This window comes from Crocuta crocuta, unplaced genomic scaffold (genome assembly GCF_008692635.1).
Source record: "Crocuta crocuta isolate KB4526 unplaced genomic scaffold, BGI_CrCroc_1.0 scaffold168, whole genome shotgun sequence".
NCBI classification, from domain to species: domain Eukaryota; kingdom Metazoa; phylum Chordata; class Mammalia; order Carnivora; family Hyaenidae; genus Crocuta; species Crocuta crocuta.
The window spans coordinates 1387900-1414214 of record NW_027532591.1 but is presented as its reverse complement, the minus strand read 5'-3'; the positions used below and the strand labels follow the sequence as shown (position 1 = coordinate 1414214).

The window sequence follows — 26315 nt, the reverse complement described above, 5'->3', positions numbered from 1 at the left end:
AAACAAGACTCCCTCAGAAGAAGAGAACGAGGACAACTGATAGTTGGGGGAACATACCATGAATGAGGCATTGCCTGCCACGCACTTTCCATGCAGCCTGTTAGATGCTGCGACAGCCTTATAAGACTCTGATTGACAGTGGAAGAACCTGAGAGTTAGAGATTTGCCCAAGGTCCCCAAGTAACTTGGTGATGGAATATTAACTGAACCCAAATTAGAGTTCCAAGGCTGTGTACTTTTTACTTTTATTGTTGCCTCATAACTTCTTCTAGGTCATGTTACCTCTCTAGAATTGGTCCCAGAGCCAGAAGCAGAGCTCAGTGATTAGAAACCATCTGATGGCCCAGCAGTGCAGCAGGACCCATTAAAAGGGTGGAGGTGGGGTCCTGGTGTTACCTACTCTGCCTACCAGTTGAGTTAAATGTCTCCCTAACTGCTTTCTCTACAGTCTCACAAACTTCTGTGTGCCTTGTTCCTGTTATTCTGTTTTAGGAGACATGTTTTACCCTTAATGGATTATCCTGTTTTCCCCTCTTCTTGCCATCTTTCCATTATAAGGCTATGCCTGATAGTAAAAAGGGGGAGGTAGGGTTTTGATATTCTGCACTCCAATTCACCTACCAGTGGCACAAAAGGAATATATTAAAAAGAACTATCAACAGAAAATATGATGTAAATTGTATATATGAGTCATTTCTCCATCGTGATGTAAAAACTCAGAGGTCAATGACTTTTTTTTTTTTTCTGGTTAGCATAATAGGTAGCCTTACTGTGCTACTAAATAAAGAAGCTGGTTTTGAATAAATAAAATAAACTCTTCTTTCTACTATGGATTGATTCTAGTACACTCCCACCTACCACAACATAGGATGAAAATATCAATGAACTCCAGGGTGCTTTTGTAGATAGTGCCAGCCAGGGCATTGCCTGGACTGATCAAGATGATCTAGACAACCCTCTGAGGATGATGCTCTATCATTTCTACATGCTGGCTAGAAGGACACAGATCACCCTCACTGAGGCAAGAGTCATAGACCCAGGGGGAACCAGAATTAGAGTAGAAGTCCACGGTTGGGGCTCTGGAGACAAACAGCCTGAGATACAAATCCTGGCTCCACCATTTATTTCTGAGTGACCTTGGACAAGTTATCTAATATCCCAATGCCTCAGTTTTCTTAACTTTAAAATGAGGCTGTCTAATCATACCTACTACCCAGGATTGTTTTGAGGATTAAATGAGAAATGTATGTAAAGGCTGACCTGAGGAAAGCATTCTACAAAAGTTCATGGTTATTATTCCTATTCTTACTCATATTCCTCCAAACAACAGCAGGTTAAGAATGGGTTTGTGGGGAGGTGACACTTCTTCACCCAGAGATATCTCTGACTGGAGCTCTCTGATCCTCTTTTGTTCTGGCTCAGAGGAGCCTCCATCTAGACCATGAAGTAACAGGTGATTCCCAGCATGTTCAAACACCCATCAACAGAAAGTATAAGACTGTAGAAATTTGTTTAAACAGTTAGAAAACTCAGAGTACTTGAGAGATTCAGGTCAGATAATGTCATCAGATTCTCAGTATTCACAGAAACATTAGCTACTCAAGTTAGGGATAGTTAGAATGATAGTTGTTTGACTTTCCCTTAAGGCCCAGTTCTCTGATTTTTAGGTCGAGATTCAAGCCTTTCAGGAAAAGGAATTAAATTCCACAGGCAGTTTAGCTCCTGTTGCCTCAGGAAACTCTGAGGCAGGGCCTACATCAAAACGTGCCCTGAAACCCAAGCTTTGGATCAAGAAACTGAGGTTCAAAAAAAAAAAAAGAAACTGAGGTTCAAGTCTTCTCCACGTGACTATAAACAACTTCTATTACCTCTCTAAGTCTTAGCTTCCTCATCAGAAAAATGGAGATAATAATAGTATCAGCCTTATGGGCTGTTTTGAAAAGATGAAAGGAGTTCATACATAAAGCAATCAGTACAGTTCCTATCATGGAAATCAATAATTGTTAGTTCCATTTTCATTCCTTTCTTCTGATTTTATACTGAATTTATGGTCTGATTAGGAGACATTCCTAAAAAAAAAGAGTTGTTCATAATTTGCTGTGAGTTTCAGAGATGAGTTAACTTTCTGAATGAATGTTCCCTTTTGTGCTTCTCATCAGAATGGCAGCCAGAGTTACCAAACAAAAGCCAAAGAGTGAATGACATTGTGGGCTATACTCTGACCATATGAGGACCTGTCAAGGGCAGACATTCTGAGACACAAGGTGCTTGAGATGAGCAGAGATGGTAACCAGAGAACTAGCATATGGTCTTTGAAGGACCTGTTTCCTTCCAAATAATGTTGGAATCATCACAAGACTAGGGGGTTAGAGTCAGTGACTTCAGCCAACAGCAGGGTAAGAAGTCTAGCCTGGCAGCATGAAGCAGAATCACCATTTTGTTTCCCAGGAGGCCCATGAACTGTGCCAGTGAGGTTTCTGATACTATTATATTGGTATTGGAATTAGCCTTTGTCAACTATGTGTGATTGTCAACTTGACCATTTTTCTACTATGCACATTTTTTCTATAATTACTCCCATTTTGTTTTCTCCTTAGAGATAACCTTTTGAAAATGTCAACCTATCTAGTGGCACTAAAAGAAAATTACAAAAGGGGCTTTTGTTGTTTTTTGGGCCACACTTGGGAGCCAGACATGGTAGGGGCCCAGAAGCAGAGACACACTCATAAGAGGAAGGTGAGACTCAGAGGGACAGAATAAAGCCCTGAGAATACCTCTTATTTCTAATTTTGGGGGGCTTTCCTCTCCTCCAGGGTCTATGTTTCACCTTGCACTTATTCAACAAGTATCTGTTTAGAGCCTCCAATATGCCAGGCTAGGTACTAGGATACAACAGTGAAGAAAACTTAAGGGTCTCTTCTCTAGTGGAGCTTTTGGCCTACTGGCAGAGACAGACAATAATAGAATAAGTGTATATTATATGCTACAATAAACTCCCTGAAGAAAAATAGAAGGAGCTGTGAAAATATGTAAAAGGGACCTAAGTTGGTCTGTGAAGAGTGATAGGAGGAACAAGTCAAGAAGGACTTTCCTGAGGAAGTAACATTTCAGCTGAAAAATAACAGAGTGAGTTTATCTAATAAGTGAAACCAGAGACAGCTTCTAAAACTAATTGGCCCCTAATTAAAATTCATAATTGAGGCAAGTTGCATTCTCCCAAGGTAAGCCACCTTTTTTGGTTTCTTTGCAAAACCAATTCAAATAATGTTCCCTTGTCACAATCTCTTCTACTGGTCTTCAGCCATTTGTTTTTTCCTTAGAGATAACTGTTTGAAAATGTCAGTCTATCTAGTGACACTAAAAGAAAACTAAAAGAAAATAAAAGGGGGCTTTTATTGTTTTTTGGGCCACATTGGGAATTTTGTTTGCTCCAGTAGAGAAGAGACCCTATCTGTTTTTTCACTGTTGTATCCTAGTACCTAGCCTGGCATACAAAAGACCCTAAACAAACACTTGTTCAACCAAACTTCTTTTGGTCTTTGACCATTGGGAATTTGTTTGCTTTGTGTTGCTTATGTAGAGTATATACTACTGAAGAGAACTGCCTGGATTCGGGTCATCTGTATGACCCACTCCTGTATGTGACCCACGTAAGGTTGTAACAGACCTGAGATCTAACTGGTTGAGCTTGACCATTGCCTGCTTAATGTGAACATCAAGCTGAGATGCAGGTTCACAAGGCTTTCAATTGCTATAAGTGCTTTTGCATTTTACATTTTGTATAATGCATACAAGTTTTTATTTATTCTAAGAAAATACTTCACATAGTCAGTTTGAAAGAATGTGTGGCTCCAAACACAGTATCTTAGAAGTGGTGCTGCAAGTTCAGGCAAGGTCCTGAGCCTCAGAGACTTGAATGTGTGAAATCTGAGCTGCTTTAGTGACCGAAAAGACGTGGCACTTGGATGGAAGCATGCTGGGTCACTTATTGGACAATTATCAGCATTGTTCAACACATTATATTAAATTTGATACGATAAATGTTCATTGGGCACCTTACTCTCAGCAAGGGGATAAGAGCTCTCATAATAAACATAATAATACTCATGACAAGAGCAGCAACTTCCATTTATTGAGGACTCACTGTGTTAAGCACTGTGCCAAGCATTTTACATAGACATTTACATTTACATATCTCATTTAATTCTCATAACAACCCTATGAAGCTGTATGAATATTCCCTTCAAGAAAATGAGGCTTAGATTCAGAAATTTGTCCATGACCACACAGTTAGGAAGAATAGCCCTTACTTATTAGGTCAGGATTTGGATCCAGGGCCTAAGATGTTAATATGCTGCCTTGTTTTCACGTTGGTATGTCATGTTTGATATGAAGAAATTATTGTTCCTCAGAGAGGTTACATAGACAGTTCAGGGCCCTGTGTATTTCCTCTGAATGTAATATGTACAACTCGTTGAGCAATTTCAATGACTGGTATGTTACCTTAAAATTTTCCAGCTTAGAAGAACTCAACCTTGTCTGACATTAGAATAATCTGGGAATTAAAAAAATAAATAAAACTTAATGCACAGGACCTATCCCCAGACCAACTGAATCAAGATCTTAGGGGACTGGAGCTGGGAGTGGGATATTTTTTAAGTTTCCCAGATGATCCTGATACACAGAAAGGGTGAAAAATTGCTGCCTGGAGTCTCACAAGAACTCCAGAAAATAACTGCATTTTACAGATAAGAAAACTGAGGCTCGGGGAGGTGAACTGTTTTTGCCCAAGTCACAGAACAGATGTGGCAAAGTCAGGACTTAACCTCTGGGCCAATTCCAAAGCCCATATTCCTTTGGCCCTCCAAGCTATCACCTGCAGGACAAATTGGCATTCCCTCTAACTTCAGGCAATGTCCACTGGCTTTTGAGTTTGTCCTCAACAGCAACTCTCTTTCCTTCCTTCCTGCTCTCTACTGCTGTTCTCTTCCCCTGCCCCAAACCCACAACCAAATCCAGCCAGACTTCATGATCATGTTCACATGGATGCACTGGCTTGATGCTCCTGCTTTGGGGTGACAGCAACCAACTCAAGGTAATGCCCACCATGGGCCTCCCAGCAGGTCCAGAGCTCCTAGTTGCCTATCCACTCCTTGAGTCTACCTAAGAAGATGGGGGCCCTGAACTCACAGCCCACAAGGTACTTTCTGGGAGTGGGAGCAAGAATTTTAAAGCAGAGACTTTAAAAGTCAAATTAAATATCACAGAGAAAAAAAGGCAAAATCATGAAAAAATGTGGTCAATCATTAGTGGAGAGGTTGAAAAGACACGCTCCAATTGCTTTTAAAATTCACAGAACCCAGGTCTCCTTAAAATAGTTTCTCAAAGTACACTGAGAATTCCATGCAGTAATATGAAACATAAGTCCTGCTGCTGCCACTGAACATGCTTCAGCTGGCTAAACTGAAGGAGCTTGACATTAACCCAAGGCTTTGCAGAACTCCACAGGATAGCACAATGGAGCTGCGGTTGCAAAGCTGCCCCAGATGTGTACATTTTCTGCTCCATTAAAATGACTTGGACGAAAGGCAAAGTACATTTGGCTAGCAGAAAGAGGGGGCTGGGGAGGGGCAAGTACAGGACAGTCAGCCTCATCACAGGCCTCCAAGTCCCCAGTGTTTACCCTCCCCCCCACCTCCCCCCCATACCCCACACTGCTTCTAGAGCAGACTGTCTATAATGTAAATGTGACTGTAGCCATCCAGGGACCTCAGAGCCAAACTGCTTTGCTGTAGGTCTCCAGTTTCTCAGCTCTATCATGGGATTAATAATGCCCACTTCGAGGGTTTGGTGTCTATTAATTGAGATCTATATACATGGTGCTCAGCATGCCTGGGTTATAGTAATGTTTAGAGGAAGAGCAGATATCACAATTATCATCACTGAAAACAGATCATGTGAGGAGGGACAGGTGAAGGAAGTGAAGATGTCTGAGTAGAAGATAGTTAAGATCCTAAGGAGACAGAATCCCAAGTTTTCCGTAAGAGCTGACATGAGACTCTTGGTAGCAGCTACAAGATGAAAAGTTCTGCCCCAGTGTAAGTAAGAAAGACCTTTCTCACAGTCAGTAGTGTCCAAAAGTGAAGGGGTGTTAGTAAACCTCCTGATGTTAGAACTGTGTGAAAGGAATATGGATGACCATTGGAGAGAGACACTGAAGAGGGGATTCAACTATAATTTGGTCTAAACCTCACATTGTTACCACCTCTTTAAGTTTGAAATCTGTACTGTTGAACTGCCTTTGCTTGCTAATCAATGAATCAGCACCGTCTTGAGTTTCTGGTGTGTGTAAAGCCTGGGGCTAGCGTCTCCAAGTCAGAGGTACTTTGACGCCATTTCCATTAGGGCAGAGGAAGTTCTTAGTAGGTTCTTCATGAAGCTGTGTTTAGAGACTGACTGTGTGAGCTACACCAGAAGCAGAAGCAAGGATGTCTTTTCTGTTGCCCTTAGGATGTCCAGGGGTGTCTCTTTGAGCATCCCATACGTGCATACCTACCGTACCTTCTCTAGAATCTGCACATCCAGATGCAAAATGTATTTGAGTCTGTATTTACTCTGATAGCATCCATGTCACTTTGCTCTTTTCTTCTTTCTGGGTTCTTGGGACATGGAACTGCCTCCTTATGAGAATTATTTATGCTGACTTGGGTGCAAACTGAGGGTACGGTGATATTTTAACATGTTCACAAATCTTTCTTACAAGGAGTGGAAACAGTGCCAGCCCTTTGGTCACTGGGAATGAGATAGAGTTGGGTTCAGATCCAGCTCTTAAAAAAGGGGGCGGATTTTCAAAAAAACAGTGCAATTCATGCTCTCTGTGTCTTTCTTTAATACATTTGTTTTATAAGCATTAAATATGCTAAGAACCTGTGATGCCGAGGTTACTCAGCTTTTTGTCCCCCCTCAAAGAGCTCATTGTAATGAGGGAAGATAAAAGTTGCTGGCACAAAAGAGTAGAGGAAGACTACCTGTGCTTGGGGAGTGCAGGCAGTTGGGGAAGTCTTCACAAAGGAGGTGACATTAGAGCTGGTCTTCAGGAGAAGTTGATGTCAGCACGCACCTTAGGAGGAAGAACTTTCCAGAAAGAGGGCATAGCAAGCATAAAAGGTTGGGACCTGATAAAGCATACTATCTTGGGAAATGTCAGATAGTTTAAAGTGTCTGGTATGTACTATGTCCAGAAAAGTGGTAAGAAAGAGGAGACTGATACTGTATTTGGATGTCACTTTCATTTAAATGGCATAGGAGGTTGGCCACAGTACTACTTGAAATTATTTTGCAAACCTAATTTGGAGCTTCATGGGCTTTCGTTGAATATGACCAACTCTGCATGATCCATCTTGTGAATTATCAGAACTCTTGCTACACATTACTTCCCCTTGACCACCATAGGAATGTATTCTTAAGATAAAAACTCATTTAAGGTCAGTCCAAAGAAATCATAATCATGAAGGTAAATCTTCAGGAACAACTCTGTGTGGCACCTCCTTTGTCCATAAGCATGCGGGGCAACGTCAGACCAACATCTGCATCAGGAAATGAGTGATCATATCTGGCTACAACCACACATATACTACAGGCTTGGTTTAACGGAACTTAATCTGACCTGTGCATTTGGATCCGGGAGATGTGTGTTATTGAGGTTCACCTGTATAATGTAATCCCTAGATCACAGTGAAATAATTTGGGGGTTTTGGCTTATCTACTTCATCATTAGTGTAGCTAATCCAAAATGTGAGTAGAGTGCTTTTTAAAAAATAATATATAATACTTTTGGATTATAACGTAATACCTGCTTATTGTGGAAAATAGTTAAATATAAATGTAAAACACAAAGAAAACAATCATTCACCACTACTATGAAACAATATTTTAATGCATTTTTTTTTACAGCTCAAATTCATTTAAATGAATTTTTTAAAAATATAACATTTAATTAAGTCTTCCACCTCCATTAAGCATTCGTCCATGAGAACACTTGTCTCACTATAACATAATTACTTACTTATACATTTTTAAATACTCTTGGATGAGACCATAAGGGTTTTGAGGACAGGGAAGGTGTTATTCATTTGGTAAGGTACCTAATTTTGGCATTGGTATCCAAACCTGAGACTCAATTTCTGATACACTGTGTAACACTGCAAGAAATTTAGGTGTCTGTCCGGTCTGTTCGTCTCTCTATTACTAGCGCCTAGCCAGAATCTGGCATATAGTGCATACGCCAAAAACTATCGTTGCTTGACTAGAGGAATGAATTACTGGATGGCTGGATGAATGTGGATTTCTATTTATTGTTCTTCACCCCAAATTGAAGTCCCTAACAAGTGCCAGGCCTGGGCTGGGACTTGGGGATATAAGTAGCCATGTATGGTACAAGGCAGCAGTGTGAGACTGCTGGCCCCCTCTGACCAGTCTCTGGTCCGTATGAGCAGAGACCAGTCAGCCCTTTTTCAGTTGTTTCATAGTTAGGCTGGGGGTACACCCAAGGCCCTCCAAGTTCTCTTCTGCCTAGGATACTGAGAACAGAGCAAAGACTGGTATTCCTCGGAGTCCCATTCCTGATCTCAAAATGCCCAGCTAACTCTGGGCTTGCCTCCCGCAGAGCACCCCTCCACTACCTGCTCCTTTCCAACTGGTCGCAGCTCAGAGAAACGCATGTGGTGGAGAGGTGCTTCTGTAGAGGAAGACTATAGGGGAGAGGGGCGCCCCCTGCTCCCTCTGGCTGAGAGCTGTCCAGGACAAGCCCTCCACCACCCCAGCCAGCTAGTCCAACTGGAAATCCCAGATAAGCCCCGGTTCTGGTCAGAACTAGTTTGGCAGCTCTGGGGGAACGTTTCTGGCTGACTGACCCTCCCCAGCAGGAGCTGGCAGTTTTGCAAACAAAGAAGAGAAAAAAAAGATAATGGAACTAAAGGAACTAAGAGGAGTGGCTTCAATTATTTGAAACACTCCAAAATTTTGCTCGCTTGCAAGTGCAAGTTTACACTTCGGGATCCCAACGAGATTGCCCCCATCCCGTGCCCGGCCTTCCTTCTCTCACACTCTCTTCTCTCCTTTGCAGTGCAGTTTTGTTGCGATTCGATTTATTTTGCAGCGCGATTGTTGAAGTGATCTCATACTCCCCGCAAGCAGCGCGACTTTTCGTCGATGCATTTTTCCCCCTCTCCCGCAATGCTATTGTTATTATTATTATTATTGCCATTCAATCTTCTTGCCTTTTCCTCTCCTTACGCGAATCGCGCNCGCCCGCCCCGCGGGCTGCCCGGCCCGGCCGGGGCCCGCCCCCGGCGCCCACCATGTACGCCTTTGTGCGGTTCCTGGAGGACAACGTCTGCTACGCGCTGCCAGTGTCGTGCGTGCGCGACTTCAGCCCCCGCTCGCGGCTGGATTTTGACAACCAGAAGGTGTACGCCGTGTACCGGGGCCCGGAGGAGCTGGGCGCCGGGCCCGAGAGCCCCNAGCGGGCCGGGAGGGACGGCGGGATCCGGGCGGGGGCAGGGACCCGGGGCGGAGGGGGCCGGGGGGAGCCTCTGCTCGCTTCGGCCTCCTCCTCCCGCCCCCTAGGCTTCTCCTTTGGGGATGGGGTGGCTCTAAAAGGCCAGACCAGTTAAAAACACCGGATGGTCCCCTTTGTCTTCCCCACCTCCCCGACACTCCCGCGCTGTCAGTCTGTCTCCATCGCTCTTTCTGTGTCAGTCCTCTTTCTGTGTCTGTCTGTTCTCCTGGTTCCTTCACTTTTCTTTTCTCTCCCCTCCTTTGCACTCTCATTTCTCTGCCTCTCACCTTCTCTTTGGTCCTTCCCCTCTCTGCTCCTTCTGTCTCCTCAAGTTTCTCTGTCTCTCTTCCTTTAAGGCCCTTGGTGCCTCCTGGAACTGAGGAGGCTAGGTGGATGTTCAGACTCTTCTAGGTGAGAGTTCCCCTTCCCAGAAGGAAGCTATGACATGCTTGTCCCATCTGGGTCATCATTGGACAGGATGAGGAGGCCTTGATCTCTGGGTGTCAGTCTCTCCTGCCCTATCCTGGCCAGGTGGGAGAGCCAAGGTAAAGAAGTGGTGGCACTCAGCATCCCTCAGCCTCCACACCCCTTTTGAATCTCCCAGAAGGCTCCCTGACTGAGAGCTGAGGGCAAGGAAAGAGTTTCTGGTCAGGATAAGACCAGACCTCCCATTCCTGGTTTCTCAGAGCCCTGACAAATGGCAAGGCAGGTGGCCTCACCCCCATTTGGACAGATGAGGACATGGAGGTTCAGCTGGTGTTAGGACAAGAAACCAGCCCTTCAGCCTCCTACACCAAGTTCTTGCTGCCACATTGGGGCACCTTTTCCTTTGTAAAGAGAAGTCAGTGGGCCCTCTTTCCCAGCTAGTACTAAGAGACTTGGGTACAGACAGGAGAGGAAGAAGAAAGTATCACTTCTGTTTTGGGGAGCAGCCTTTTAGCTGCTATGGGGGGTACCTTGGAGTGGGCAGAGACAGCCAGTCTGGTCTCCACTTGGAAGGGAAGGTCAGTTCCTAACTGAATGAACATGTCATAGTTTTAAGACCTTTCCCAATCTTTCCAAGTTCCTTTGCTTTCTCACATTCAGCCTGAAAGATGAAGCCAGCATGTATCATATTTAAATTTGGCAGATAAAGAAACTGGCTTGAAACACAGAAGTGGCTTGCCTAGGGTCCGTGGCAAATTAGCAGATCAGAGCTCTGGCTCATGGCTCTAGGTCCTTTCCACCACCTCATGTGGCCTCTCTCTAGAAAGTAGGTTTGCAGCTGAGGAGTGGGGAAGAAGAACTAAAAACCGATCAGCAACCGGGGCCCTTTCTGACAGACTGTATCGTCACCATGTCTCTGACACACTCTGGGGTACAGGTGTGTAAGCCCCTTCACAACACCTGGGGACAGATGAGTCCAGAAACACAGAATGAGAGGAAGCATGCAGATAAAAAAGGGAAACCTTTGTAGCTGACTAGGTTTCATTTTGTTCGCATGCTTTTAATTACCTAACGGAAGGGGCTAGGAGATTATTTCCCAAGACTCTAGGCCTGAGGAAGTTGTAACTAGGTTGTAACCTCAGCTTCCCTTTGGCTAGAAGAAAAGAAAGCATGCTTCTTGATGACTGTATTATACTCCTAGATCTGGAAGAGCCTTAAGAGAGGGGAAGCGATGTGTGTCAGAAGTCAGGGGTATAGCTTGTAATGACTGTTTTCCTCCTTTAGAGATTATTCATTCATCCACTTGTTCATTCAGCAAACAAACCCTGCTTGGCTCTTCAAGCACTGCAGAGAGGCTGCTAGGCGGATGGCAGCCCTCACCAACTCGGATTTTAAAAATCAGAGAAAGTCCTCATAAGTAAGACATGTAGTTATTGGTCTGAGAACCATGAATCTTGAATCTATAGACTATTCATCCTCCCAGGTTGGAATGTTGATAAATCTCTGGGGTTACTAAAAACAAGAACAACAAATCTAGGCAACATCTGGAAATTGGCAGAGTAGATCCAGAGAAGAACCATGGCACCCGGTTGAGCAAAATGAGTTGAAAAGCGCTTCCCCTGCCTCTTTCACTTCTGTTCCTGGGAGGAGAAAAGGAGAGGAAGAAACAACTTGAAGTTGGCTAGACCACGTTTCGAATTCCAATCAGCTGGTTAATTTTTAAATGGGAGCCGCAGACCTGGCTGCAGACCTGATTGAAAGGACCAGAGTGGGTTAGGAGATTCATTTATCCTGAGAGAATTCTCCTGTGTGTCTTGAAAACCATCTTGACTTGAATGTGGTGGCTCTGAGAATTGCTCGCAGTGACTGCATGTTAAAGAGCTTACCTCCTGGCGTCTCCCAGGTATAAATACCACTGTGTGGTGGCACCAAATTTGAGAACGTGAGCTCTCAATGGGGAGGCGGAGATGGCTTTATATTTTCGAGTTAGCTGTGAGTAATTAATCCCTCTCTGGCAACAACAGCATGGGTTCAGGGGCAGTTTAGGGCTACTTTATGGCTTTGGGTGATAAGTGTGTTATTTTACTGAGTATTTCCCCGGACTGTGTTCAGCCCAGCCCAGAGCTGTGTTCAAGTGTACTTCTTCTTGTATCCAGGAAATGTCAAAAACAACTGCTGTAGGGCATTGCATTTTTTCAGCCCGTGGTGGTTTATGCCATGGCTTCGTTTGCATTAGACCCTACGGTACAGCCCTCCTCTCAACAGATTGCGATATCAGTTCAAGAAATAAAGAAACAAACCCACCTGTATGATGGTTTTGCTATATGCTTGTGCATTACCTCTGTTAGTCCTCCCTTTGACCCTGTTGGTAGACATCACTATGATTATTATTATTATTATTTCCATTTCAGAGATGAGGATACTGAGGCTGAGACCTGCTCACTAATAAATGGCAAAGCTAGCCTTGGAAAACAGTCTTCCAATGCCAAGGCCCTGCTTGGCAGCCTCCTTTGTAAAGTAGCTGATCTTCCCATCCACCACACAGCATGCTTGGAAGGAGTGAAAGCCAATGGAAGAAATGACCATGAAGCATGTAGCTCAAGGCAGATTTTCAAGCCAGTGGACAGTTTTCATTTCAGAGTTTTCAAGCCCATTCTGCTCTTCTTCATCCACTTTTACCAGCCTCCCTCCTAGAGAGTACACATACTGTGCCCTCTCTGCCTTTAGCTGTCATTTTACTGAGAAAATCTCAGAGATGCTCCTATCTTCCATAGAGGAACCACAGAACTCCAGACTTGGTTTACTGTTGGTCTCTCCTTGCTCACTCTCATTTATTTGCCAAACAGGTTGTGAAAGTGAGAGCTACCTGTCTCAAGAGCTCACCTTTATCTAACTGCAATCTGGCCCGCTAGCGTAGCTCGTAGGATTGAATTTTGTGGGTTTTATGGGGCGAAAACTGGTTTGTATAGGCTCAAAGTCTTAAAATTCTGTGTCATTCCATCCAGGCACCTATGCTATGTTATTATTTGGGTGTGCTAAATGCCTTTGGTTGTCAAATGTCCCTTTACTATTTCCTACATGCCAGGCCCAGTGCCATAATAAGTGAATGTACCAGTACAGCTGGGGTACTGGCATTGGAATGACAGCACGATGTGGTGCAGACAAGAGTTCACTTTTCAGGCCCTGAAAAGTCTTGATTTTTGTCAGGGGCAGAGTGATGGAGAAGAAAGGGGCATCATCCTCAGGGAATATGTAGTCATAGGGCCCAAGGTAAGAATTATAGGTAGAAGCCAGCCTCTGGCAGGGACAGGGTGGGAGCAAAGAAAAGGCCAATTCTAGGTGAGCTTTGCAGATTCTCTTTTAAGTCTTTCTTTGGCAGCCCCACTACCACTGTGCATTCAGGCCTGTACCATTTTTTCTTTTTCTGAACCAATGCAGAGGCCTTCTAGTTACTCACCCTTTCTCTAGTCTCATTTCTAAATCACAATCAGAAAAATCTTCTAAAACAAAGTCTTAGGTGAATTCACTTCTCTCCTTAGAACCTCCTGTAGCTCCTTCTTGCCTACTGATTTAAACTTTAGCTTCCTGACATTTATAGCGGCCCGAGCCCCACCTTATTTCTCCAGCCTCACCCACCCTTCCTACTTTCCATAGACCTGCGGTATTTCATGCCATCTTGAGAACACACCCGCAGGCACTCCTTTGAGCCAACCAAGATGGATTAATCATTGTCTGATGTGGGGCCTCTGCCCATGAAGCTCACCTTCGAGTGGGAAAGGCAAACATGTGACATGTTTGTGGTCCAGCGAGCTGAGGGCTGTGATAGAGGAGGGGACAAAATACCCTGGGAGCCCCACTGCCTCGAGGGTTTTCCCTGTCCGACCCTCTGCCTCCAGAGGAGACTCTCCCGCCTCAGAGCTCTCCCTTTCCTTTGCTTGTCCCTTGCTTATGGATCTTGGTATTTGGGTGAATGTGCCNTCTCTGTATCTGCAGAGCCCAGCATGCAGTTCACACCAGCCAGCCTGTGCTGAACTCATGAACTGGGGGAAGACAGGTGCATTTATTATGTTTGCGGAGCAGAAGTGGGAAAGGACAGGAACCCCTCTAGCAGCAACTTGTTTTTCAGAGCAGAAACCTGCAGCGGGATTCTGAGGTTTCATTCAACGTTGTTCATCTGGAAAGAGTCAACATTCTTTATCACTCCCTTGACTAGAAAAACCCCACATTTGTGGGGGAATCGCTTCCAAAGCCACGTTCTTCTTGCTTTGGTAATTTTAGCTCATTCAGGGCTCAGGTCCCAGCTTGGCATTGTCGGTCCAAATAGATCACTTGCTCCAGAAACGCTTTGGAACTTCTACAAAGTTAGCAGCGAAGCAGGGGACTAGCCGATTTCATATTCAAAGATTGTTACATGTCATCAGTGGGAGACTGCCAACAAAAGGATTTATTTTTTTTTTAAAGCGAGTGAAAACTTTTAATTTAGGTTTTGACATGTTCTGCTAATACACATTGGAGCAAAGATTGGAACTTGCCTGCTGTCATCTGTTGCAGATTCCACTGAAATGTTAACCATTGAAGGCTCAGTCTGATGTGATTTGTCTTGTTGGAGAACCACAGATTTGTTACAACTAAATGGTATGTGCTACAGAGAGTACTTCAGAGTTCTGGTTCACAGGATGAAAGAAAAAAACTGCCCCCAGGCAAGCTGAGGTCTTTCTCTTTTGTGCGGTATTTTGTTATTCAAGAACACACTAGTTTTTAATTTTTAAAAACACACCCGAAAAGTGGAGTTCAAATTTAGATCTTTGACCCCAAGATTAATTCTCTTTCCACTGTGCCTACCTGCTTGTCTTAGAAGCTCCTTAGAGAGACAGAGAGATGTGTGTACTCTTCATTTTAAAATGCTTACCAGAAAAGCATACATGCCCTGAAGAGATTTTCTCTGATGTATTTAAGTTCTCCCGTTATTGAGTTATACTAGGTGGTCAGCCATTATGCTGGAGGGAAATGCAGAAGGAATGGGGATTGGGTTTTTGTTTTGTTTTTTTGTTTTGTTTTGTTCTTTTGCCTTCAAGGACTAATTTGCTAAATATTTATGAAACACTCACCAAGTTCTAGGTCCAGTGCTAAGAATTTCTAGAGGTGCTGTCTATATCCTTATAAAATAGGGCTTCTTGTTTTACCTGGGAGAAGTGAGCTATGCAAACAGTGGTTTAGCAGAGGCAGTAGGTGCCAGGCAATGGGCTAAGTCTTCCCACATACTCAGGGCTCGTGGAGAAGTGTGAGTCAGCTTATTCAAAAAGTGTGATATCTAAAGGAGGGTGGCAATGGTCATAATGGATCTGAGATGGATCGAGAAAGGAGAATCCATGGCACTTGTGAGCAGCCTGGTTGTGGTGAGGAGGATGTGGTAATCTGGCCTCTCCTCCCTCCATGGGGAGCACTCGAAGAGTCATTGGTTGGAAGAGATGATGAGTTTAACTTGAGACAAGTTGAATCTTCGGGGCCTGTGGGGCATCTGGGTGGATGCTCCAGGAGAGCGATTGGGCATATGGCCAAGGTTCAGGACAGCGCTCTGAAACTGGGCTGAAGATCCAAATGTGGAAGTCATTTGCCACAGGACTGGTGAAGCCACAGTGGGAGAGGGTGCAAGTAAAGAATTATGCAAGGCAGAACTGTTCACAACATCAGCTTTTAAGGGTACAGTTAACAAAGAAGAGCCCAAAAAAGGTGACTGGGAATAAACAGCCAGAGATGGATAGAGAATTGAGTAATAACCAGGACAGAAGGATGTCTTGAGAATCAAACTAAGAGAAAAGTCTTTGGATCCCAGGTCTAGGCTTGTTTTGTTTCCCTTAACTACATACAACTACTTTTTCCTCGGAGCTAAAGGTTAGATGTAAGATAGAACAGCTAAGTATATAAACAAAAAAGAAAAGATGTACATGGGATATTTTGGTAGTTTTCAGTGTCTTGAGTTTTGCCCCAGGGGAGGAAGGATCAGGCCTGTCCTTTGGGGTCCAGAAAGCAGAATTGGATACAAAGAATGGAATTCATAGGAGTTGGTGGGAGCAATATGATATTAGCAGAGAGAGCAGATGAACAACTGAAAGGACTTCCAGCATGGTGATAAGCTCCTTATCACTGGAGGTGGCAAGAGGTCAAGGATATTCTAGAATGGAATCGTGCCATATGAGATTTGGTTAGGTGTCCTCTAGGTCACTTCCTTAAGTATCAAGGAGGAAGTGTTAGAGAATGAAAGAAGATGGGCTTTGAAGTCCGACTGTCTGGGTCCAAAGGGTGATTCTGCTACTTAGAAGCTGTGTGACCTTGGGGAGATCAATTCACCTTGAGTCTCAGGTGCTCAAGTGTAATGCAGGGATAGTCATCAGCTCCTTGCCCACGGGGTTGCTTAGCAAGGTAACATGGAAAAGCGTCTAGCACATAGTAGGTACTCACTAAATATAGGCAGCGGTTAAGGACTATGGTAGCCAAGGATCTCTGAAGGAACAGCTTGCTTAGCTGCAGGTACCGTTATTTGTGGAAAGGAATGACTTAGAGTAACAAGCACATGTAAGAAGCAGATAAGTTTAAATTTTAATTTGTTTGTATTTTAAATCCTCCTAGGGCTTGGCTTCAGCATGAAAGGCTAGCCATCCCCGAGTATGTTTTGGCCCTTTGTGACCCTATGCTGGGGCCATTCATTACCCTGACAAATGAGCCAACAGGATGAAGTTCCTGGTATTGTGTGTGCCTCAGCCCTGTGCCAAGGCAAGTGAAGCATTTGGAAGGAGAGCAAGGAGACCAGCTGAAACCTGGTTAGCAATTTCTTCTCCTCCTTTTTGAATGGCATCAGTGGGACATTGCTTCTAATGTGCCCACCTGGAGGGATGAGATCATCTATTCTTACCCTGCGCTGCACAGAAAAGAAAGAGACCTGGAATTCCCTGTGACTGGTCAGCAGTCACAGAGCTGGAACGACCCACTGAGGTTTTCTAGTCTAGTCCCTGTGTTTTACAGAAAAGAAGACCAAGAAAAAGTGCCCAATCAGCCAGAGTTAGCCACAGAGCCAGGCCTTGAACCAGCATCTCCTGACTTCTTTCTGCTGTACCACAGCAGGCCCTCTTCTTTCTGGTGTCTTGATTGCATATAATCCTTGCAACTTGAGAATTTTGTCTGCCTTGGATTCTATAAAAACAAACACCATAGGCTAGAGAACACAATGTGCATGTCTTCTCTGTGGCATGTCTGTTTTTAATGCAAACATCGTAAGACTTTACAGGATTTTTGTACATATGAGAAACTAAACTTGCCTGTAGATATTTTTAAAACAAGACCAGCTTTTGTACAGCATTTTATGTTTGGCCTTTCAGAATTTCATCCTAGTTAACAAACCCAAAGCACATTAAACTCTCTGATATTGGATTCTTTTAATTATCCAGCATGATTCTATGTAAGATGGGAGTCAAGACAGCCCCTCTCCCATTTTAACTGTATGCTACAAATCCTTCAGGGCTATTGTCGCTTTTGAAGACGGACTTGCATTGCATTTCCTGTCCATCTCTCTGTTTTCTAAGACACTATTTGCTTATTACTGTACCTCCACTTTAATGGGATGTCTCTTTCTCAAAGGTCAGTAACAGACACCAATAAAGAGTTGCTTCTACCCTATTTTATGGCTTTGAATTAGGACTCTGAAGATTATGTAGAGCTTGGTGGATTTGATAAGCTTGCAGTTCAGGAGTCTGCCATCAAGTCATAACTTGTATAATGCTTGGTTCAGTTTGGGAATTTATCGCAGTGTTCTTCTGGGTGTAGGCATGGTTTTAGGAGAAAGGCAGGCACTCTGGAAGTTATATGGACATGCTCATCATTGTATATATGTGCCTTGTAGTTCAGTTGAGGATATTTTAGCGACCTGATCATTTTTCTCTTGTTCCTGTAGGGTAATTACATGATACGAACAGGGTCTGAGTGTCATGCAGACCTGATTGGAAATTGTTTCCGCACTATAATACCTTTATGTCTCAGGCAAGCCATCTCACTTCTTTAAGCCTTAGTTTCTGCTTCAGTCGAATTCTTAGGCAGATTAAGTGTATTCAGTCAAATTCTTGGGCAGATATTAGTAAAGAATTTGGATGGGTCCTGGCACACAGTAGGTGCTTAGTCATTATTTGTTAAATGAATGAATGCAATTAGCTGACATCACAGCAGCTGGAAGGGAGGAGGAAATAGTTGATGCCCAAATCTTTGGCAGTTTTCTTCGCCTTGGAGACAAGAGAATTTGGAAGCCAGAATCAGTAAAGGTTGTCTCTTCAGAGGCTACATATTTGTTTGTTTACCTGAGAACTGATTATTTAGTCTTAAGCTTGGAACAGTTACAAAGGTAGGTTGACTAGAGAGTCTTCCTCGTCCTTCTGAGTCCATTGCTAGTTCATTTCGTGGTTTTCTGGAATTTGAAGCCAGAAGCACATCCCAAAGCCACATTAGAATGCTACATGAGGTTATTTGCTGTCTTAGATGATCCACACCACTGTTCACCTTCATTAATGTGACAAGTCAAGAGTTATAGCTTCTTGTCCCCCTATGTTCAGTCTCCTCCTCACATCTCATCCATCTTGCTTGCCACTGCCACATTAATCTTCCCCAAACACCTCTTTCATCATGTCTCAATCTGTGTCAGATACCCTCAGTGGTTCTTTTTGCCGTGGGATAAAAGCCAAACACATAACCCACAGGGATAGCCTCAGAGCAGCTGTTCATTAAACACCTGTGACAAGAAAGACACTGTGCTTGGTGTTTTACCTGTGCCATCTTTTGGAAAACAGTTTATCATTTCCATTTTATAGATCATAAAACTGAGACTCAGACAGGTTAGGTAGTGTGCCCAAGCTCCCACAGTTAGTATGTAGAAGAGCCAGAATTCCAAACTAGGACCACCTCATTCAAAGGACTGTGCTGCTTTCATTAGATCCTGGGCCTCCCTCTCCCAACCATTTCTTCCACTTTTTATGATGACACTGATTATTCATTAATCTTCTGTGGACTCAATATAGATGTGACGCATCACCTTCAATCAGGATTAGGGTCAGGAAGGCCTGCAGACCAGAGGTTTCCCCATGTGAGGCAGCATCTCTCAGGAAATCAAATCTTGCCTTCTGGTTGGGGTTCTTGGTACATTCTGGGTTGTAATGGTCCAAACTCAGAACCACTCAGTAAATGTGCATGGACTACAGGAAAGGATGAATGGAGGCCCCAGGGCTTACTGAGCCCTTATCCCTGGAGCACCAGTCAAGTTGGAGACTCATGAGCATTAAGACGGGACCAGGAAGTAGTTAGCTCTCAGAGGAGCCTCAGGATCCCCCCTGGCCAAGTGTCCAGATCAGGAGGCATGCGGTTGGAGGAACTATCTGCTTCTGCTCCTTTCTGGAACTCACTCTTGTCATTTCAGACTTTCCTGTACTGCTCAGCCTACCTTTTCAAAGAATCCATTCAAGTCCTTAGGCCTGGCTACAAACTTGTTTTTGTTATGCCTGGCGATGATCGATGCTTTCTGGAGATTTCCTGAGGACAAAGGCATCTGGCAGGAGAGCAGGAATAAAGTGGTCTTCTGCTTTGAACTTCGGGCTGGGGAATTTGGGGAATTTTCACCTATTGCCACCATTTATTCATTCAGCATTTATTCTGGTTCTGCGTGTTGCAGACCTGTGTTTAGAGAGGGTAGAGCATGTGCTTTGGAGGTAGAAAGACTTAGAGCAAATTCTGACTCTGCATCTTCCCATCTGGATGGCACTAAGCCTTCTTTGAGTCTCATTTCTTTTTTTGTGGGGAAAAAAATGTGGTCGTGAGATGTAGTAATGTAAGTAAAGAGCTTTATGATGGTACCTGATACGTAGTAGACATGCTACAAGTGGTAGCCTATTTTTTAATTGAAGTCTAATAACATAAAATTCACTATTTAGACCATTTTAAAGTATGTCCTCATCAGCGATTCTTAGTATATTCACAGTGTTCTGCAACCATCTTTACTATCTAATTGCAGAACATTCTCATCACACATACACACACACACACAGAAAATCCCTATTACTCATTAAGCTGTCACTTCTCATTGCCTCTTCCCCCTACTCCCCTAGCAAACATTCTTTCTGTCTCTATGGATTTGCCTGTTTGGGTGTTTCACGTGCATGGAACCAGACAACATGTGGCCTTTGTGTCCAGCTCTTCTCACTTAGCATAATGTTTTCAGGATTCATCATGTTGTAGCATCGGTCAGCACTTCATTTCTTTTTATGGTTGTGTGATACTCTATTGCATGGATATACCACATTTTTTAATCCATTCACCAATCAATAGACAACTGGGTTGTCGCCACCCTTTAGCCATTATGAATAGTGTTGCTGCGAACATCCATGCACAAGTTTTTGATAGCTATGTGTTTATTTCTCTTGGGTTTATACCTAGGAGTGGAATTGCTGGGTCATATGATGGTTTTATATTTAACATTTGGAGGAACTGCCACACTGTTTTCTACAGTGGCTGCCCCAGTTTACATTCCCACCAGGAATGTAGACAGGCTCCAGATTCTCCCATTGCTTGTTCTGTTTCTTCCCTTCTGTTTTCTCATTAGAACCATCTTAGTGAGTGGGTAGTTGTATCTCATTATGTGTTTGATTTGCATTTCCCTAATGACTGATGATTGTGAGCACCTTTTCATATGTTTAGTGTCATATGTTTAGTTAGTTATGCTCTTTTTTAATTATTCATCCATTAAACATTTTTGTTTGATGAGCCCCTATTGTTTGGCCGGGTAGGATTCGGGGCCCTGCCCTGAGATTACTCACACTCCAGTGGGGAAGGTTGACCTCAAACCAGATGATCTCAGCAGAGTAGGAAAATGGGCTACGGAGAGGTATGTACAAGTTGTGTTAGGATCTTTGAGGAGGAAGGACGAGGTGAGTGGAGGCTGAGTAGAGTTTGCCTGGCAAACAAGAAAGGAGGGGGGCATTCCAGTTGGATGCACAGACTTGGGTTAGCTGGTGTGGGTGGGGCCTCAGGTAGAGAGTAGAGCACTCCAGGCAGGCAGCCGGGCAGGCCTCCACCCCCAAAAGCAAGCCTGCAGCAGGCTCTACTGAGCTTTGCCACCCACCATATATACAGGGCTCTGTTGCTTTCAAGGCACATTTACTCAGCTGATTTGATTCCCACCTGAGATACATACTAGGTCTCCATTTCTATAGAAAGAGAAAAATGACACTCACTGACATAGCAGCTTGCCTGACTTCTTACCCCACCAATTGGCAGGACTAGACTTGGAATCTGGGTTGCCTCACTCCTAGTTTTTTTCCACACTTGTTGGCTGGACCTCAGTTCTTCTTACCTTGACATTCAAGGCCATTTACTCTCTAAGCCCCAATTGCCTTAACTTCCTTCCTCACCTCTTTTATCTGCCTATTACTGAACCATGTTTAGTAACCATTCCAGTCTAAACATTTTCCCAGCCTTCCTTTTTTAGTGTCTAGTCTTTGTCCCTTTTGTGTGGTCCAGATTTTTACCGCCTTTTGTTTTTAATGTTTTTATTTATTTTTAAGAGAGAGAGAGAGCGCAAACAGGGGAGGGGCAGAGAGAGAGGGAGACACAGAATCCAAAGTAGGCTCCAGGCTTGAAGCTGTCAGCACAGAGCCTGATTCCTGGCTCAAACTTATGAACCGTAAGACCATGACCTGAACCAAAGTCGGACGCTTAACCGACTGAGCAACCCAGGCACCTCCAGATTCTTATCACCCTTAAATGGCTTTCCTTTTATGAGAACTGACTGCCCAGATACTATTCACTCCACTTAGGTTCTTACTAGAACTTGATACAGAAGTTGTGTTACTTGATACTTGTGATCGTCTTCACAACATCCTGGCACAGCGAGAGTCACAGATGAGGAAGTAGAATCAGAGAAGTAAAGTAACTCACTCAGCAAGTCAGTAAGTAAGGAGCCTACCCCAAATGCCACATCTTCTCAAGAGCCTAACATGGTTGCATTGACCAAAGTGATCTCCCTTACTTCTGAGAACAGTTATTTCTCCCTTATTCAAACTCAGTATTAGAGATCCTGGATTTTTTTTCATCGGTTTTATCTTAAGTCCCCACAACTGGGTGCTCATTCTCCATGTTCTGGGGCCCAGGCTAGATCTTGTAAGTGTATATTCTCAGGAAATGTTATGCTGCGGCATTGGAGAAAATTCTGTGGACACTGGGCACAGGGTCTGAGTTCTCATACTATTCATGTTTTGACATTAGTTTCTATGACCCTGCACAACAGTGAGCTCTCTAGAATGAGAATGCGAACTGCTGCTATTCCTGTATCCCTGGGGCCTGATTGTTGAGTACACGGAGGTGTGGACTTCCACCATTTTGAACCATCAGTCTCCTAATCTGCATTTTGAAAGGGTTGCATGAGATGACCTGAGGATTGTCCTCAGTGCAAATCTTACCTAGTTTTGTGCATCTGAATGATTGTTTTTCTCCAACCAACATGATCCTGAGCTACACACTTTCAGCTCAGGGAGGCAGAGCGTGGCTTGTCACTTCTAGTTTGGTGTCTCCATCTCAAACTTTTGCCCTTGAATTTGTCAAATTGACAACTAGCTCAGAAGTTTTGCCCCAACACATCCAGAAGTCCTAACACCACCTTCTCATCCTCTGTGTCTGGTTTTTCACATGTGGAAACACTCACCTACCCCATTTCAGCATAACATCATTTAAAGCACTTTCTTTTGCTTTTATATTTTAACAGCTTTTTGACTTAGAGTCAACAATGCTCTGTAGGAGGAATAAGCTGTTGCTCTTTTAGAAAGACCACAGTCCCCGCTGTTGTTCATGCCTAATTCATCAGATATATTTTATAGGCACAAAGAGAACAAAAACAGGCCTTTCTGGTGAAAACAGAACCTGAGGATTGCTCCTCCAGTTAGTGGGAAAGGCTGTTTTCACCTCTGCTCAGGAGGAGGGAGTTAACAAAGACCTGTCTTTTTTCCCCTGGGCAGATCCCTCACACTCTATATCCTTCTTAAGCCATTCCTTTATTTTTAAAAATTATATCTTTTCTCTCCTTGTGCTTAAGGAGATAAAAATGATTCTGAGCATGTCGATAATGTCAGTTTTAATGTTCTGTTTGTTGAGAGCCTAATGTGTACCAGGCACTGTGCAGTGAGTTATGTGAATTATTGCTGCCTTTCCCCCCCACCCCCCACCCCTGCGCCCTGCATTATAGAACAGACACCTGAGCTCTATGAGACTAAGGCTTCTCCCCTCCCTCTTTACCCTGCCACACAGAGCTGAGGTTCCCAAAGAGGTCTCTCTGGTACCAGAGTCCCACCCCTCTCCAGCAGGGGCTCCCTTCCTAAGACTGTTTGGGAAGATGTGGCATTTGACTACATTCTAGAATAGTTGTGTGCTTATAAGCTTTCTTCTCAGCTTTACTAACAAGTTGTGAAGAGAGAAGCCTGGCTTGGGGGAAGTGTAAGAGCATGTTTAACACACACACATATGCATGCACACACACACACACATACACACACTACACATAAAGACCCTCAGAGACTGTATTTAACCAGCTACCTGGCCATGTGCCACATCCAGCATTGGGCAACATGCTAGAAAGTGAATTTGGGATATAGCAGTGGGAACCTTTGAGAAGTAAAAGAAACAGTAATTCTCAGAGTCTCAGTTCAAGCCCAGAATACAAGATCCCAAAGTATTTGGCCACAAGGGGCCAGTTCCAGGTTCAAGTTTCTGCCTCTAGAACTCCCCTCTTTGAATTTTTACTTTTGACATCTACAGTGAAAGATGAATCTGGGAAATAAAGTTTGAAATCTGTGCAGGAGAAAAAAATCTAAATCTAAAAAAAATCTAAAATCTCTTTTAGATTATTTGAAGTTGAGCTTAAAGAACGAGAAAGTGAGGAGGAGTACCATCCCTTTGCATTTGTGTAGCACTTTACAGTGTGTGGTTCATTTTGGTTTGTAGTGTTATCACGTGTAAGCACTGGATGAGATGCCAGAGGCCTGTTTCTCACTTCTAGCTCTTCCTCAGACTCGCATCTTGGGCAAGCCCCTTCTGTCCCCTGGGTTTGAGTTCCCTCATCTGTAAAATGAGAGTTGGACCAGTTTTTACCAGGGCCCCTCAGACTCTGTCCTTCTGTCATCTGATACCAGTAAACAGGCAGTAAATGTTACTTGTCACTCTTCTCATATCTGTCTTCCTCAGCCTGTCCTATGTCGGGACTTGGGGGAGGCTTCACAAGGGGCTCCACAGGAGCCACCATCCCTTTCATGCTTATTGGCACCTCAGCCGGCAGAAAAGCACGTTTTCCTGGGAATTTGCTTGGCTTAGAAAGATTGTGGTTGTGAAGGGATCCATGTGCTGGGTTAGGCCAAATAGCAATCTAAAGACCATTCCACTTCCAGGATCCTGGAATTCCTAAAAGGCCACCCGTTAAGGTATCCGTGGAGAAACCCCTAAGCCAAATCATTGGACACTGTTTCAACACTTTGTATGGCGGTGCCTGTAGCATGTACCTTTGAGCCTGGAGTTTGATCTGCAGTACTGCTTTTAGGAGCCCTGCATGCAGGAAGGACAGGTCTTGGGTTTGTTTGCTTTTCTTTTTTAACTGGTCTGGCCTCAGTCATTCTCTAGCATTTGCGATTATGGGCATTTTGAGCATTTTAACTCATAATGAACTTTGTTCTCTTGATATGCATTTTAGAAGACAAATCTGACCTTGAAAACAGTGTGATGCAGAAGAAAATAAAAATCCCCAAACTTTCTCTCAATCACGTAGAAGAAGATGGGGAGGTTAAAGATTATGGGGAAGAAGATTTACAGCTTAGACACATCAAGGTAACAAAATCTTTCCCCTCCTTTTGGAAGTATGTGGGGGCATTTTCAGATTCTTGTTCACTAAAGAGTTCCAGTCTGGCCTCTTCTCCCCATATAAATGTCCTCTGGCGATTTTTTCAGATTGAGACAGCTAGTATGCGTGTGCCTTGCTGGCCACCGTCCGCAAGCCCTGATTCAGGCTGTGCCACCATGCACCACCCCGTTTGCCCCATCTAAGCTGTGTCATCACTGCCGAGGGTTTGGAATGGTGCATCCCTCTCTGGCCTACAACTGTGAGCTCCAGAAACATAAAACAGCCGATCTTGGGCAGCAGTTCAGAGCTAGTCACTATCAGATTGCCCCAAACAGCAAAGGGGATAGGTTGAATAGGAAGCAGAATGTGCCAGGTTTACACAGAGGAGTTTGTTGGACCCTGGGTTGGAGGAAAATGTTTGCATGAGGTTGCATTTCCTTTGATACACTTCCCAGGTGGTCTTCTCCAGCCTTCACTTGTAAAGTGAATGTCCTATTCAACATGCCATATGTTTTTCAGTACAATGGGTACTCCAGAGAAAGGGAGGAGAAAGAAGGCTGCCTTTCTCGTTGACCATGGGCAGATATTGGACACAAGGTCAAGGGCATTCCCAAAGTATAGTCCAAGAGATGCAGCCAAGTTCAGTTCATAAATTCATTGCACCCATGCTATGGGCCTGGCTTTGTGCTGATCCCTGGGGTCATGGAGGTTAGGCAGACACGGTCACTGCCCTCGGTGGTCTCATAGTGTAGTGATGCAGTTTTAGCAGATAAGTTCAGCTAAACCAGCAGCACCTTATCCTGATGGATAAAATGATGGGATAGGATTCTGTCATGTAACTCAATCTCAGAATCGTGTTGTTTTTGTTTTTGTTTTTGTTTTCATTAAATACCCAGAAACTTATCGAGAGGTTAAGGCAGGCTTGACCTGATGCAGTTAATTTGTCTGGAATCCTGTGTCCTCAGGTGTCTGCACCTCCCACAACTGCCCCAATCGGGAGAGCTCCTGGCCCTCCTGCCATGAGTAAAGAATTCAGTTAGTCCTGTAACTCCCATTCCCCCTCAATGGAAGCTTTGTCTACTTGAGCTGGAATTTCCTCAGGCAGCCGAAACCCCAGCCCCTAGATAGTCCTGGATAATATTCTTCTCAATGAACTATCCTCTGTATACCCACTGTCTTGCTGAGCTTCAGCTTGGCAGGAGCCCAGGGAGAGGCTGACAGATGTGGGGGAAGGGGCCTTGTGCTGGAAGCTGGGCTCGAGGTTCTGGACCTGGCTCTGTCTGCAGCTTAGCATGTAGTCCTCCTCTCTGAGCCTCAGTTTCCTCGCCTGGAAAGTGAGGGAGTTAAACTGAAAGGAACTTCCAGTGTTAGCATTCTTTGAACTTTTCAGTTATGTAAACATTTATCAAGCCGCTGCCAAGTGCC

General features: G+C 44.1%; 1 protein-coding gene across 14 annotated transcripts in view; it reads left to right on the top strand.

The window, feature by feature from the left end:
- AGBL4 (AGBL carboxypeptidase 4) overlaps positions 1-26315 on the top strand; it is a 1406556-nt gene that overhangs the window by 1130851 nt on the left and 249390 nt on the right. For 11 of the 14 annotated variants that reach the window (XR_013338939.1, XM_077779716.1, XM_077779717.1 and 8 more), the window contains one exon: positions 24744-24877. The exons of 2 other annotated variants lie outside the window; for them this stretch is intronic. Coding sequence is in view for 11 of the 12 variants with exons in the window: in XM_077779716.1 (XP_077635842.1) it covers positions 24744-24877 (134 nt within the window). In the remaining variant the exon portion in view is untranslated. Of the gene's footprint in view, positions 1-14542; positions 14621-24743; positions 24878-26315 lie in introns of those variants that run through there. One more of the 14 variants, XM_077779726.1, reaches the window with a different exon arrangement.